Consider the following 16,942-nt stretch of genomic DNA (forward strand, 5'->3'; position numbering starts at 1 on the left):
ACTTGAATGGCTTTTAGAGAATTTAAAGGGAAACGGCAGCCACAGACGGGTGATGTGGCTGCCGTTCCCCGTAGGCAAGCGTTAGGGGTGTTCCTGAGTTTGCCTTCAGCTCTGCGGGAAAGCTTGTCATGCCTTTGCGGTGCGCAAGGCAGGCAAGTTATGACGAAGCCAGCTGAAAACAAATGCAGCCTCCGCATTTCTCCTACAAAGGAGGTTTCCTAGCCACAGTCTGCAGGGATAGAGGGCAACCTTCAAACTACCTAAAGGGGAGCTGCGAAGATGAAGGGAAAAACATTTCACCATGCTCTGGGGATTAAGCTGCAGACAGAGGTATTTAAGAAGATCCATTCCTCCCCTCTCCTGGCTCCCAGCTCTCTTCCCCTGCCCTGGGGCTGTCTCCTCTTTGCTCATGGTTGGGCTGAAGAGCGATGGGGAACTGGGAGCCTGGTCTCCCTGGAAATGTCCAAACATGAGAGCAGGCAAGCACATGGGCTCGGGACCTCGCTGCTCTGGGGGAAGAGCGAGGAGAGCAGAGAAAGCCTGGAAGTGATTGCTGGAGGGCATGGCAGTTCTGGGGGTGGTTGGACAGAGATGATCCCACGCTTGGGCAGGAAAGGAGACCCTTCATCTTCCGCCAGATCCCTTATTCCCACTCATTCAGGAACATGCATTCTGCGTGGCTAAGCGTTATTTCTTTCTAAACGCTGTAACCCTGCACGGTGCCTATCGCCACGGCTTCCAGGTGCTCTGAAGCACGTGGAGGAAGGGAAGCAGCGTGTACCCAGCAGAACGAGCAGTGTAACACAGCTGTGACGTGCACGAAAGTTACCCACCGGTCCAGTCTCAGATTTCCGTCAACAGTGCCTGTAAACAGGTTTACGACATGTAAGTGAGCACGAGCACATGCAGGACACACAACTTCTCTCTTTGGGGGCCTTCTCACAAAAGACGTTTGCATTAGAAATCTCTGTTAAAAAAATCCCAGCTACTTGGCAAATATCGATATCAATGAAGTCAGAATAAAGCAAGGAGACTCACTTCCCTGCTCTCTTCTTACATGCTCAGTGCACTTCCAGAGAGACCAGACCTCGAGTCCCCCACAGCTCTTCATCCATTTGCCCGTTATTCCAAATGCAGGCAGATAGCAAAGAAGCTCTGGCGTGGGGGAGAAGATGAGACAGGCAAAAGCCACATCCCCTTTCAATAGTTTGACCCGTGGGGCTCTTGCTGCCGCGCTTGAGTTGAAGACCGCGATGTTCTCCCAAACGGCATTGTCGTGCTTTTGTGTAGCGACAACGCCAGCGCCGCAGTGATTGGCGAGATGGCATGTTTAGCAAGAGCCACATTTCATTTATTTCCCAAGAGGATGCAAAAGGCACAAGCTATAAATAGGAGGCTGACAAGTTTAACAGCGCCTGTGGTTTCACTAAGAGATTGGTGGTCATCCACTAATCGGTGAGTACACAACAGCGTGTGCAATGTGGGCTATGAGCAACCTTAGCCGGTGAGGGGTCATTGCTGGTAGGGCTGTATATGGGAAAAGACAACTATTTCCCCTCTCTCTGCAAAGCCCACTTCCTCACTGTTGCTAAATTCAGAAGTTTTGCAACACTTTTTTTCCTCTCTACAAAATATCCAGCTCAAGGGGTCAGGTCACCAAATTACAAGTAGATGCTTGCATATAAAGAGTTAGTTTGTCCTCCTTGTCATTAAAAAACCCCAACCAAACCAACAAACAACCCCCCCCCCCCCAAAACCTCAAAGGAATAGAAGGCCAACATGAAATCTTATATTTTAAAATCCCAGCAGGAGATTCTGCGCTGACCCACTCCAGGTACTTTCAAATTGTCCCAAGGAAAGAAGCTGAAATGAAGTTATGAAGTGCTGAAAGGTCTGGAGTCTGCAGAAATCTACGTTTTTTTCCCCTGAAAACTAAAAGAGGCACTCTGCTTCAGTGTCCCATATATAGAATAAGAAATCTGGAGGTTAGAAAAAAAACCCATCAGGTTTATTTGTGCTATTTTTGCATAGCTCTTGGCACAAATGTTTTCCAGCAGTGGTTTGATGCCACAGCAGGCCTGGTTCATGAGCACACGGAGAGGAGATAGCTCTCCATCAGCTGCAGGAAAGTCACAGTCTAACTCGCTCAGTGCATGAAAAAACAAAACTCCAAACCCCACACCTCTTGAGAAACCAGAAATAAAAGGATGGGAGCAGAGCTGAACTCCCAGCTCATGGGCAAGGCACTAATAATAAACTGCACTCTGGAAATAGCAACGCAGAGGCTTAGGGAGCTTATATTGCGTTTCACCCAGAGCGCAGCAGGTGCATTTCCACAAGCTCCTCTTAAGCAGACTAGTACTAGTGCTTAGACAATGTTTTCTAAAAGGAAGCACTCCCATAAACAGCAGGACTGGCAGCCCAGTTTGTGATGGATTTACACCCTGTAGTTGCATTCGCTGGTGTCTAACAAGATGCAGGCACAACCCAAAGCTCCCCATGGCTCGGCTGGTCGTAGCATCTCTGTCCAGCACAGATCCTCTGGTGACCAGCAAGAATAGTCCACATGCTATCCTTCTTCTTTCCATGGGGACTACACCTGGTTTAATTTTTTACCCAATGGTGTGTTTTTTTTAAAAAATGGAAAGCACAGAACCTCAATATCTCCCCTACTTTATCCCTTGGCCAAATTCAGCTGAATTAAAACAACAGCAAAGTTTTAGAAGTCCAGAGGAGGGAAGGTAGGGCAGAGGGAGGAGGAGAGGGGCAAGCAAAGTATCATGTCCAAAAGCCCCATTTCCTTCAGAAATCAAGCTGAAAAACATTTAAACCAGCTTGGTGAACCACTGCTTAGGATCTCAGAGCCCCAGACTGGGTTCTCATCTGGGAAAGGAGGACCAAGCTGCGCGATTTCTGAAGCAGATGCATAATTCCCTGCCTCGATGCTGCCACCGTCTGTTGTCTGCTGATGAGACCTCATGACACAACATCCCGCATTCCCTTTCCGCAGCACCTAATTCTTATACGGATTTGCCAAGTGCGTGGTTTCCCAGCATCTCACGCGTGGGAACACGGCAGCTAACAGTCCCCGTGGAAGTCTGCAGCGAGCACAAACGCGGCAGAGAACCGAACGGCTGCTGCTCCTCTGAAGCAATGCGCGTGTTGGCGTCATTCCACCCTCCTCTAACCTTCACAATCTAATCAGTAATGCAAACCTTAAAGCTGGCCTGCCTATTTGAGCTTGTAAAATATTAATTTGCTATGGAGCTATTTTTCCTGAAATTGTGCTTAGTTCTCTAAAAGTGCTAGAACACAGTAGCAGGAGGGACTGGATCCTCCTGGATCTCGTTGCTTGTTTTCTTGCCTGAAATCCCAGGCTTCTCCCAGGAAAGAATACTACAAGAAGTTATGAGTATGGGACAATATAGTAAACCTGGTTCATCCAGTCACTCTCCTCCTGACCCTCTTTTTCACTTTGTGGCCGAAGGTTTTGTTTGCTCCTTGGTGGAAGGACAATCCAGATTCAAGTCCCATGGTCCCTCAACCCCCCCAAGCTGTGCTCTCCCTACCCACCTGATTCAGACAATTTTCTGGAGCCCCTCAAGCAGAGCTTAGCCGGAGATGCCCCTGCAGTTTTAGCTTCTACAACCTGCTATGCACATGCTCTTCCCAGTTGCCTTCAGCTCCCTTTAGCGATCAAGTCCGGGTGAAGTTGCTGACTGTAGCAACAGAGCCACAAGATCTTTCAGGGATGAAAGAAGCTTTTGAAACCCCAAGATGTCAAATACTCACCTCTAGTAACACTGGACTCTGCTAGGATAGGGTAGCTATGATGCTGATGATGCATCAGCTTGGCTTACAGCCCTTTTTCATTAGGGGAAGAGAATTCTCTCAACAGGCCAGGAGAAAAACAAGAGCAAGAGAGCTGGAATCAGTCAGGCAGCTGTAAAAAAAAAAAAAAAAAAAAAAAAAAAAAAAAAAAAAAAAAAAAAAAAAAAAAAAAAAAAAATTATCTTAATGAGTGAATCGCCTTCCTCTGGGGGAGCAGCAAGAGCTCAGAGCGCTACTTTGCTCCCCGTGTTCCCCCTTCACAAAGGCTGGCTTGAGGAGCAGCAGAGCACTCTGTAAGCGACACCAGTCTAATTAATTAATGACTCCCCGGCGTCAGCTCTGTGGCTGCTGGTTTAGAAAGGAAGGCAGTAAAGAAGGGCCACGGGACAGCACGCGACCGCTTCTGGTAAATGCTGAACGCTGCTGGGAGCTGGCTGGGTTATTCATAACCTCCCCTGCTTTGGGCTACAGAGCAGAAGTCGGAGATATACTGGGAAGAGAAGATGGCGTGGGATCCACCCTTGCAGCATCCTCTTTCCTGGGCGAGGTCTTCCTCCCTCTTCTTGTCCTGCTCGAGAGCTGCCGTGGCACAGTTAATCGAGGTAAGGAGCAACTTGCTTTACAGACTGGGGGTTCGGGGGTGTCCAGGAATGTGTTTTTTCCATGCATGTTGCCCAGGGAGGACAGGTAGGGCAGACAGCCGGGAATTTAAGGTGGCTCCAAGGAGTTAGAGTCTTCTTTGGGAGATGCTCGTTGCTTTCTACAGGCTCAGCACTAGAAAGAAGGCGCTTTTAAAATGCCGGTAGCTGCTGCGGAGGACGGTCAGCACTTAAGGGCTGCTTTAATCCCCAAAGAGGGCTTGACACAGTGCAAAGGGCCAAAGTGACAGCACAGTGTTTTCTAGCCCAGTACTGCATGTCCAACAAGTGCCCCACATGAGAGGCTCAGGGCAAGAGGAGAAGGACCAGGCATGACCCGGGTGATCCTGTCCCTGGACGTACCTGCCCAAGTTTAAACATTTGGGCTGCATTTTTCTTCTTCTGCCTTCCCTCGTTTCCTCTAGTTCAGCACAAACGTTAATTTTTGAAGTGATGTTCCTCACCCACAGCTCGGTTGCAGAGCTTTCCCCTGAAGACGACGATGCGCTCCCATGGCCCCAGCTCCCTAAAGCAAGGCTGGGATGAACCAGGAGGGAAGAGCAGCTTCACAACCCACGAATATGCCCTGGCAGTGGTTATAACTTATTGCCAGCAGTTTCAAAAGCGAGAGTCCTAGCGGGAAGAACAGCCCCCCAGAATTACAGCTGCCAAAAATTTTGCATCCCAGCCACTTTCAATCCCTTCATCGCTTTTCCTAAGGCCTGAGCCATGTTAGAGGCAGTCGCTGCTTTGGTCCGGGGTCAGAGCCCCAGTGCTGCAGTGTCGATGAGCAGCTTGTTCTTGCAGCAGAGCTTGCTTTGCTCAGATTTTTGGGTTTAGCTAAACTGCTCGAAAATGCATCTGTGCAGGCATAGAATGTGTTAAGGGCTCTGATGGGCTAGCATAAGAAAAGATTTTTTTTTTTCAACATTTTAAAACTTGGCATCCCTGGCTGCCCTGCCCCTCACCTGGCCTCGCACCAAGTCAGGTCTGATCTCCGCAGCCTTTGGTCTGCAAATTTTAGCAGTTCATCACCAACACGTCAGAGGCAATGACAACTGTGCTGAGTTCATATCCCCACCCCATGGTCCATCTTCTGCCCTGACGCTCTGGTCATCTCATTTTAAAGTTACTTAATTCAGGATTTTCAAATGGGTCTACTAATCCATCCTATCTGACCACGATATACCATTCACAGCAAGGCAAACAGGAACCTAAAACTCCTTTACAAACTCATACACACCGTGCTGTGGACATTTTTCACATTTTTTCCAAGCTGTTCAGCCCACAGCAGCTCTCAAGGTGACAAGCGAGGCAGAACTTTCTCTTACAGTGCACATTTCACAAAGCATGCTTCGCTGAACCCAGGCTGACGTGCAGACACAGCATCCTCCCCACCAGGAAGATGTTCCCTTTCATCACGTTTCACAGACACACACTTTACAGGAATTGTCCTCATGCCAAAGCAAAACAAAGATAAATGGCAAAACTACAAAAATTGTTATAAACCAGGTGTAATTTTATGGTCTGCTTTACTTATACCAGACTTTCTTGAAAACTTGTCTACTTCTTATAGCACATCAGAGGGAGCAAATCTCATCTGGAAACACAAGCTGCACACCAGGTTAACTACCAGGTATCCAAAAATGAGATTAGATGAACAGTCAGTTTCTGTATTTCTAAAAGGAGATGAATTACAGGCTGCTCCAAAGCTCTGCAAGGACTTTTTACTTCAAATAATTATACAATGTAGTTATCCTGAATAATTACTTTATGCTAAGCCAGCCCACCTAAGCAAATAGAGAGAAGGTCAAAGGGACTGGACATTGGAGCATTTCAGTGAGCTCAAAAAAAAAACCAAACCAAAACCAAAAAACCTGAAAAACCCACCATGCAGCAAGGAGAAGTAAAGAAACAAGAAGATGCTTTTGTTTAATGGTGTTCAAGTGTTTCCAAATGTGCAGATTCATGTGCACTTTCCACTTGGGAGCAAAGAGGCAATAAAAGCCTCTGAATATTGAATCTAATTGCATTGACAAAAAGCTTTCCTCTTTCATAGGACTTTTGAAAGAATTCCAAAGTCCCTCAGGTTGAAAATTAATTGTTTAAGGATTAGCAAGCTACCCTGGCACAGGGTAAATTTGGAATTAGCCCCATGGGCTGCCCTGGACACTGCCCCGTTCAGTGTGCCAGGAGCCCTCCCATAAGGTGCATTGCAGAGGGACCTTCTGCACTTCACCCAGAGCTGCGGACTCTTCCTCAGGAGTCCCTTGCCCAAGTTCAATTGTAGTTTGTACAGGATACGCACCCACATAGCTCTGCCTCGGCACCCCTCAGTCCCTCCATATCCCAACCTTTAAAATGCATTCACATGCCCAAACATTAGCAGGTGCTAGATAAAGACCTATAAGAATGAGAAAGGGCTCTTTTGCAGCATCCCACCAATGTCCTAGCACCAAGAAGACTGAAGAACAAGAGAGCGTGGCTTTAGCTTTTTTTTCCCCTTTGCACAGGACTGCTCCGGCAAAGCATTCAGCTCCCACAAGATAATACCCATTACACGAAATGCATATAGCACTGGCCCATTCCTGAGCTTTCCACTTTCCCCATCATTTCTCCAAGAGCCCCAGCTAGGATAAAGTATGCATCCTTGGAAAAGCTACAACACAGACTTGAAAGTAGGGAAGAAAAAAACAAATCACTGATCTTTTTTACTAGTTATGAATATCTTACGTGGAGCAAAGGCAGGTCCTGATGGAGTAGGGTAAGAAGATCACTGCAAGGCAAATTGAAGGCCAGTTTAAAGAAAAGGAGGAGTTAATTAAAGGCTTTCATATGTTTTCCAAGACCTTCTGCTTCCAAACTGCCATATAGACAAATTATATATTTGATACACAGGGTGTTAAGTGAAGTTCAGTTTATACACTTAGATGTATATTGTTGGGCACAAGGGACAGTAACCCTCCTTTGTAGCCTCCAAGTGAATGCAATGGATGTGATGCTATACACAATAATCTAAATATACTCCTGTGTCATTGTAGTTTAAATGAAGGCAGGTAAATTTACTGAGTAGTTGTGGACTCCCGAGGTTGATTTCCTATGTGGGTGCATAGATTTAACTCAACAGCTGATAATAAAAACAACAAACAAGAAAATAATAGTTCAGGAGTACATATACAAGCAACACATATGATGATTTGAGAGTTGAGTGTTAGCTTTAAGAATGGCATCTTTAAGGAAGATACTGGTATTGCGGGTCAGCTGGATTCAAAATATTATAGAAAATTATAAAAGCCATTTTCTGGAAAATTCTTTGTCATGGCCTGTCTGAGAAGACAGGCTGAAGAGAGAAGGACGGAGACTATACAGGGTACAAAGTCACTGGACCCTCCCAGACCCAACCCCACATAAACATTAAGGAAAAACTTAGACATGCTCTCAGAGCATTTTCATCATTTACAGAGAGATTGCATCTATAACTAAATCTATTGTCTCTGCCAATAAAAAAACTATCCTAAATGCTACAGCTATGCTAAAGAGGCTGTTGCACGACTGCTACCATTCTCAGATGAAGAGAGGCATCAGGGTTCAATCTGAAACTGTTGTTCATGGGACCATGAACTGGTCCAGCTATGAAAAAAATGAGGTTCCCATTGGGAACTAGGGAGGCTGGAGCTCTGGGACCACAAGACGGGTCACTTTTGCCAGCCCGGGAGCAGCCCTGGCACAGGCAAACCTCACAACCAGGGCAACAGCTATATCTACATCATAATTTAACATTAATTACTAGATTTATCAGCTGTCACACTTAAATTCAGTCATTATGATCCGTCTTTTCTTTCTAAACACATAATCCTATTATATTGGCCCTTGACCTGTGAAGCCACAGATCAATTATCATTACTGTATTTTCAGCGTTGCATCTGGACTCTGCCAGGGTTTCCCCACCACTGCAGAGGATTTTGATGACCTCCCTAGATAAGTTTTGCCTGCGTGGAGGTCCGTTGTCAGATTGTCCATCTCCTTCTTGTTACTTGGAAGAAGGGGAAGGGAGAGAGTGCACGTGTGCGTTTATTTAAAGCTCAGTCCCCCCGAACCATCTGTGGCCTTTAGATATGTGTAATCAAATGCAATTAGGAATAAACATTGTTAGTTTTTCAAAGCCCAGCCATGCTGCAGGCAAAGCAGAAACATCAATCAAGCCGAATTAGAAGGGGCAGTTTAAAAAAAAAAAATAAAAGGCCATGAAAAGTGGTGCCTTTTACAATTTTTCTTCTTTGCTGCTTAATGAAGTGAATGAAACTCCTGCCTCCAGCAGCTATCTCCTTTTCCACTGGGGATGATACCTCTGCTTCCCCCACCATCACCACTAACAGTTTCTGCCTGAAATGAATCAGAAACAAAGCAATCATGCCTTTTTTTTTTTTTTTTTTAGTTACAAGAACCAGTGTCAAGCTGTTCTGACCTAAAAATGCAACTTACCTGGAAATGATTTAATGTTTTGGGGTTTAGTAGATGTTTTACAGCCCTGAGTGTCCAATGTCAGTTGAGATCCAGCTCCCTAGGGAGTAGTTTTCCCTCCTCCCAGCCCTTGCTGGGCATTTGGAGAAGCTGCAAAGGTGATGCCTGCACACAACGCAGAGATCCTTTCTTCAGTGCAACTCTGAGACACACGGGGATGGGGGAGACACGCCTGGGCTCCACCAAACCTGGGGACATGCCATCCAGCAGCGCTTGGGGGCCAAGGCTTTGGCATAGTCCAGTCTTCACCAAAAGCAGAAGTTGTGCCTCCACACCTAGGGGTACCTGCCATAGTGGGTAATAAATCAGAAGAGAGGCCAGGGCATCATGAATGTAGTCCAGCCTTGGCTCGTACTTTAGATCCCCCCCAAACCAGCCCTACAGGGTCTGAGGCATTGGAAATCCAAAGCACGGGGCAGTAATGGGCCACCAGCCTCTGTTCCAGCTCCTGCCAGGGAGCCACTTGATCCCTAGGACATCCCAAAAATCCCCTTGTCTCTCTTCCCTGCTCCTAGTCCCAGAGATTAAGCAAAGAATTGGATGTCACGGGCAGGATTTACCCACTCTAAATTGGGCATCTAGAAACTGGACACCCAAATCTGAGCTAGTCACTGTAGGCTCCACTAATAATCACTGAAGAGAAATAATCATTTATTCATCAGATCTAGATAAGTTTCCTCAATGGGACAAATAGCCCTACATAAGTGCCACTTTCTCTCAGACATAAATAACCCTAGAAGAACTAGCTTAGGCTTAACTACTTGTACCACACATTTTTAAGCACCTAAGTAGGGGTAAATGCATTTTCTTTAGGAAAGATTTAGCCTGAATGTTAAGACACAAAAATATGTGTCTATAGTATTGGCATCAACAAGCGATCTGGGTGCCTCAGCTTCCGTGGGAGATGCAGTCAATGCAGTCAGAGGCTAAGGAGCTATTCCACTGTCCTGCAAGAGACACCCCAATCAACAGTCCATCTTTGGTCTCAATATTCGTTATTGGTATTGGCTAGGAGTTGGTTTCACTTTCCTAAACATAGCAGTCTAATCTTATTTTAGGCGCTGTGCTGTACTCCCCCCGTTTTCCAGCTGCTGCTCCAGAGAGTGCAGGTCTTCCATAAATGTTACATGGAATATTTACCAAGACCTACATCACTGTCTCCTTTACATTTAAGTTTAAGCTACTAAACTAAGCCATAAGTTTCTCTTTTCTATAACATTATATACTCTTTCAGCTCAGAGCCTCATTGTTATTCCTTTCTGCCCTATTCTGCTTCTTCCTGGAGCCCCAACTTTTTCATATTCCTACAGGCACTGCCCAGACAGCTAAGTGGTAGCAACATTGTAGTAAGGGCAACCTCAGGTGTGTTTGCATCAGTTTCTTTGGTATATTCTCATCTGCTTGCCTTCGAGAGGCTTTCCCTGCTGAATTAGTACCTGAGTGTTGCTAATGCTGCTTCTTGCTTGCATTTTGTGTATTCCTAACAGCTTTCTTCATCTGAAGATGACACCTCTGAAGCCTGACATCTTTTGCAGAAGTCTTCTTTACCGCCTCCAGTCTTCTGGAGTCTTTTGTTTAGTGCAACTGCTTTGCATAGATAAAGCAATGCTGTTAGACTTTGTACCACATGTAAGCTCTTCATCCATCTCTCCCATCTTACACTTCTGGACCACACTGGTGGCCAAGGGCACAAGTTCACCCTTGCTGGAATGGTTTTGTTTGGGGTTTCTTCCCCTCAGGGCTGCATAAGAATCACCTTGTCCCAGTTCCATCTCTGCTGGGTTTAACCTCCTTACATCTTTTCCTTTTGTCCCTGATACAATCATTCTGTTATCTTGACATTTATTCCCATGCACAAGTGAACAGCTCCAAATCTTGACACTTACTGCCAAGCACAAATCAGCCATTCCAGTTTCTTGAAGCTACTAAGAATTACTTTCATTAAGATGTTTTTTCCCCCCACACTGTACGTCATCTCCAAAAGCTACGAGGACTAGATGTGAGCCAGCATTGCATCTTTCAACCCACTTAAGAGCTTGGACACCTTGTCTGGTCAGCATGTGTAGTAATGCAAACGTAGACATCTGCTATCGAGACCCAGTGCGTGTGCACAGGCAGTTGCCATAGATCAGCTTGTATGTGATGATTTACTAAGCTGTAGTAGCTTGACCATTACACCACAGTAATTTCACTGCATACATCAGCCCTAGCATTCAACACTCGCTCTAAGAATAAGAAGAAAAGTTACAGTGAGTAAACCAACGTATCTATGTGAATGGTCATGGCTCTGCAGCAGTCTTGCTTCATGCTTTTTCCTTTTGCACTTTTGTCTTAAATATGCAATATATTTTGCTACTTTAGGTACTGGTTGACATCAAGAGCTTTTGTGAAACCAAGAGAAGCGGCAGAATTCTTTAAACTTGTAGTTTCTTCCCTCCAATGCAAGTTGAGCCTTGTTTAAGCTTATGCTGTTCCTCATCCTCAACTTCCTCCAGAGTTGTCCATAAACTGGTACCAAGTGCTCCAATCACTAGCTTGCTTGCTACCGACTGTAAGCACGTGCTTCTACAATCATCCAGAGTCTCAGGCTGTCCTCCTATCGAGGCACACAATCGCTGTAGCACCCGATATGTCAGCACGTCCCTTACCTTTCTGCCTGTTTACATCTTCCCCATCTTTTTACTAGTCCAAGAGTTTGTTCATCATTCCTTCATGACTTAGACCGGAGAACTTTTAAACATCAAAATAATGCCTGCTACGTGTTCCATCTCTGTGAAGGTTTCTACATAAATTGTGCAGCAGTTAGAGGAGGATCCTGCAATCCATTCCAGAGCTATTGATCCATGCTGTGATCTTAAGACTATTTTTTAATTGCCCATCTCAGCTACTCTACTCTGTACTGGGAATATTACTTCTGTTGAACAAGGACGATGCATCAAGTGTTTTGAGATCCCCAGAGCAGAGAGGCTAACACTGGAAAAAGTAGTAAGGATCTCTGGTTCCACAGCTCTATGTGTGCTGTAGAAAATGAGTACCATCACTTTGAAGCTGTGGAGCTGAAGGTGGGTTCTTGTTCCCTCACCTTCAGATCTGCAATTTGCATTCATTTTTAGTTTATTTTATTCTGGATTCTCTGAGGACATGATATCTGTGATTATTGCTGATTAATTATCGACTGTAAAGTAAAACAACCTGCTGAAGATCATCAGGTTCTGGTGCATGAGATACCCCACGGCTGGTCATGAGACAGGGAACGAGGTTACACAACCCACAAGGGATTGCTCTCCACAGCTGTAGACAGGGAATATACCCACAAGCATGTGTCTCTTCATGAGACCCTCATGAGAAAACACACTTCTTGGATGTAGAGTAATGCTACAGCCTCTCTCTCTTGTCTTGGGACTCTTTGTAGCAGAGCACCACTCACACCGAGTCTTCCACCATAGTCAAGAAAGCGTGGAGCATTGTGCTGCTGTGCGCAACACGGGCCTGCAAGTGCCACAGCGAGGCAGAGGGAAGGAAGGACCATTGGCGATGTGCAAGGTTTAGCTGAGCAGGGATTACGTGCATGATAACCTCCAGAGCTGCAGCTCCTCTCCCTGCATTATCATTGGGTCCTTTGGGGACTTGCTCCTAAGACAGTCTAGAGCAACAGCTACAGTCAACCTCAAACCTACAGCCATCTACAAAGCTAACCCTTCATCTCTGCTCCCATCTGGTATAACCTTGGCAGGTCTAACACCAACCACGTCCTGGTTTGTCTCTTTTACCTTCTTGGTGTGCACTTAAGACTTACCCAGGTATGCAGAGTTCCAGCAGAAGCCCCACAATTTCCTTTTCTTACCAGTTTTCCTCTTTATATCTGGCTCCCTTTCCCAGTTGCCCATCAGAGACAAGTCTGGAAGAAAAGACTCACCCTTTGGAGAGCTGAGCTTCAAAAAATGGCAAAATAATGCCAATTACTGCAAATGAAGTGCCTCCCGTGAATCAGATTAAGGTTACCCTTGAGGTTAACTCCAGGATCAGTAGTAAGGGAGGAAAGCTGAATCCAAGGCAGGAAGTAACCTCAGATCTCTGGGATCAGCACTTCTAATTAGACAAAATTTTCTGAACCTAAATCAGTGCCCTGATCCCTCCCCAGGGCTGCTGTCTACCACAGCTTCTTCAATTTCTTTTCTTTCTTTCTGGCTGCTTTGTAAGGAGTAGAAAGAAATCCTACAGTTGAAAATGGAGATCTTTCAGTGTCAAGTATCACAGATTCCTACCTCTTTGATTGTCCCAGGTGCCTCTACACAAGACCCTGCCACTCTGGCCAGACTTTCTTTCTCCCTTAGTTCACCTGTAGCAGTTCTGGGGTTGGAGCACTGGATGCCCCATGGCTAGTCCCTGCACCACGGGAGAAGGGTGGCTGTCACAAATTGCAGTGACGTGTGGCCGGGTGGTGCTGAGTAGCCAGGACAGCTTGGAAGAGACCAGCTCAGACAACAATCCTCTTCACCACAGATGGATTCTGAATAGGATGCCCCTGGGAGACAAAGCACTCCAGACACGGCGGGAAGCATCCTTCATTAGGAAGAGACTAAAATATGGTTTGTATTGCACAAATAGACAAGTAATTGGAGAGCAGCTCCAGCTACAATTCACTCTGTGGTATCCATTACAGCTGTGTTTTAACAGCACTTTCATGGGCTGAGAAGGGAAGGGCACTGCAGGGAATCAGATGTGCCTGTTTGGGAGATATTTTTTTTTTAGAAATGAAGTGTTTTCAGCTTCTATCAAAAAGCTCTTGCCAATTCAGATCAGGTCCTACATTCAGATATAAGGCAATGAAGGTGTTTTGCTAACAACCCTTCTGAAAGGTCAGTAGCAGGTTTGGACTCTATGATTTGCTGCACCACAACACATCGTAACGTGAAGTTCGTTAGCAGTGAGCGGTTGTTGACCTCTGATTTTCTAAGCCATAAGCCAAGAGAAGAAATGCTGCTTGTTGGTATGTGTGACCCTACCATATCATCACTGCACTGAGACCACAGGAGCTGAAACATATTCAACCCTATTTCAGAGATGGGGAACTGAGGCACACAAGAACTAAGGACTGGATCTGCAATGAGACTTAGGCACCTTGTTTGTCCAACATTTAGCTCCTATGGAGGCCATCAGGTCCTTGTCCCGTTTCTATCTGAATGGTCACTCCAGAGAAGTTTCTTCTACCAAAGGCAGGTATCTGTAAGGCTATTTGACCCAGACTCTCCCAGAGATGTTGAGGATCTACTCAATAATCAGTGGAGCTGAGGTTGCAGTTCACCTCGTCTGAAGAACTAACCAAATCACCACTAAATCACATAAGGAAATCTCACATCATCTTCACAAGATAAGGCTCTCATGATTATAATTCAATTTTTTTTCATTTGTTTTCCTATTCCCCCCTTATACTTCATTTTTAGAGCCTTTTCAGGAGCTGGAAACTAGAGTGCTGTTCATGTTGCATCATACATACTCCCTTCTTTACCCAAATCCCTTCTCTTTTTGTAGACATGCAGGACATTATCATATCTTTTCTGACCTTTGATACAGTACAAGCCACAGAATTTAATTCAAAGACCTCCTTGTTAGCCTGAATAACTTAACTGATTAAGATGTGCTTTCCTGAATGACAACCAGGCTTAACACAACATCTACAAGACCATTTAAGAGTAGGTTTCTTTAGTCAAACTTGTCATTAGTGACTCAAAATCTGGAAGCAAGATGGCTTAGAAAAGGTACTATTTACAAATGAAGAAAAATACCAGAACTTTCTCAGTTATTTTTTCACATTTCATTTTAATTTGTTACTAATTCATTCAAGACTTCTGTTTAATGGAGAATACCGCTAAAAAATTTACTTCCCCAAAACAATTACAAATTGAAAGAAAAAGTACACTTACAGCTAGGAAAAGCCCATTTAATTGTAAAAATAAAGATATTTTTAAGGAATGGAGGCATTTGGTATCATGTGTCCTACTTAAATTATTTTCCAGATCACAATATACATAAATATGTATATATGCATGAAAGTACAAAAGGAACCTGCAGGCTACAACATAAGAAGAAATGAAACAGCACCACCTTGCCAGCAGGCAGTCTCATGGTTTATTCATGTTAGGGGAAAAAAAAAAAAAGTAAGAGAAACCAGGACCTTCCTCCTGGACTCACAGCACAACTGGATTATCTCTACACATTTAATGTGTTCTCAAGTAATGCAAGGGCTCTCAGCAAATACAGGTTGCCTAAATTCTTCATTGCAAACAACCGTTCATTACTGTTTTATATATATATATATATATATATAAAGCAACAGGATCCCTGCTCTAAGCTTTAATCTCAACTCCTTGATGTTGTATATGTTGCTTAATCTCCCTACGGTATATTGTCCTTTTGGCTATGAATCTCTCATACTGCTGGAGCTGTGAGAATCAGAGCTCTGCTACAGAACTGGAGTGTCTAGCCCAGAATGACTTGTTTTGAGCCATTTTTCCTTGCATTTCAGGAAATCTGACATCTGTGCTTTCTACTATTAACTTTACAGGTTTAAAGCAACATGATTGAATCCCCAGTACTTAAATGCAACTCAAATAGCCATCTAATTCAGCTTTGCTGTTTTGACAACTAGAGAACAAGCTGTGTGGGAATTACTGCCCACACATCGTGTTGCCTTTCAAGGGTTCTTCAATCCTCATTCCCCAGTGATAATGGGATTTAAATCAAGTGTCCTTTCTGAACTTATAAATGAGCCCCAGTATCTGTCCCTGTATCAAATACACATGGCATTTCCCTTTTAAATACCTCAAAGCAAAAGTAGGGAAGCAGCAATGTTCCTCTGTTACCAGTGGGGAAACTGAGGCACCGGGTGCTCATACAACAGGGGGCAGACAGTGAAAGGTGTAGATATGAGACTTCTTGATTTTGTCCGATACCTACGGGTGAGGAGGCCACTGCTGTGACATTGCTATGAAGTCTAGTGCCATGTGGGATGTCCTACAGTATCTGACGGGAGCTAGCATACGTGACACAGTGCAAAACCTGTGCCCTGCTGGGTGGGCAGATGGAGGACACTCCACACCACCTCAGACCAGACTAGATGCCTGTATTTAAGAGGTTGAATCCTTCCCCTGCTCACATCTTTAAAGCCAAGGAGCTATGAAACACCACCAGAGAACTGCAGATCACTCGAGTTCCTGAGTCCTCCTCCAGAGGAGCATTCCCTGTCTAGAAAGGGGGGTTAAGGCAACGTCAGAGTGCAGATGTCCAGAGCTTGGACACGAGCCCCCAGAGAGGTACATCCCTGGAGGAGGAGCTCCACAACAGGACATCTGGAGACAAGATTCACACCTTTTCTCGTAGCAGACCCAGAGCCAGCCCTGCCTGTAGGGCAGAGCAGCCAGGTTTGGCCAGGGTTCTCTCTGCCCAACAGACAGATCCTCTACTCCTACAGCAGCTCTGGTGAGGCCCATGCAGAGCAGACGTGTTACCTGGTCCCTTCTTGCCCTGCTCCTTCAGGCAGTGGGGTAGCTGTAGGCTACGGCAGTTACTACGCAGTTAAAGAAGGTGGGAACCAAGTGTGCGCCATGCCCTAGCCCTCCTCGCAGGTCCTACAAAGTCTGAGCAGAGAAAAAGGGACCGATGCGAGGTCAGGAAGGGAACGTGCACCAAGAAGGGGAACAGACCCAACAGCTTTCAGCACCAAAATGCCAGGCTGAGCCAGGGAAGCATCTGCCCCATTCTCCTGGCAGGTCTTGCAATATAGCATGAAGAGAAAAATAGAAACAACCAAACTCAAACATCGGCATCGACTGCTGTCTCACACACGATAATTTCTGCCCTATTTGATCTAGCAGCTCTTCCGCAGTGTTTCTCCAGGGTTCAGGAGAAAGGCAGAAATTACTCTCCAGGCACCCAGAGCATCCTCCTCCTGG

At 45.4% G+C, this 16,942-nt stretch overlaps 1 protein-coding gene across 2 annotated transcripts in view; it reads left to right on the plus strand.

Moving 5' to 3' along the window:
- The first annotated feature begins 4,221 nt into the window (after positions 1–4,221).
- The window catches only part of TMIE (transmembrane inner ear), a 36,047-nt gene continuing 23,326 nt past the window's right edge, over positions 4,222–16,942 (plus strand). For both annotated transcript variants that reach the window (XM_030010550.2, XM_041122750.1), the window contains exon 1: positions 4,222–4,433. In XM_030010550.2, the coding sequence (XP_029866410.1) occupies positions 4,335–4,433 (99 nt within the window). In that variant the 5' untranslated portion in view covers positions 4,222–4,334. The remainder of the gene's footprint in view (positions 4,434–16,942) is intronic.

The sequence above is a fragment of the Aquila chrysaetos genome, chromosome 3 (assembly GCF_900496995.4).
Source record: "Aquila chrysaetos chrysaetos chromosome 3, bAquChr1.4, whole genome shotgun sequence".
In the NCBI taxonomy this organism is placed as follows: Eukaryota; Metazoa; Chordata; class Aves; order Accipitriformes; family Accipitridae; genus Aquila; species Aquila chrysaetos.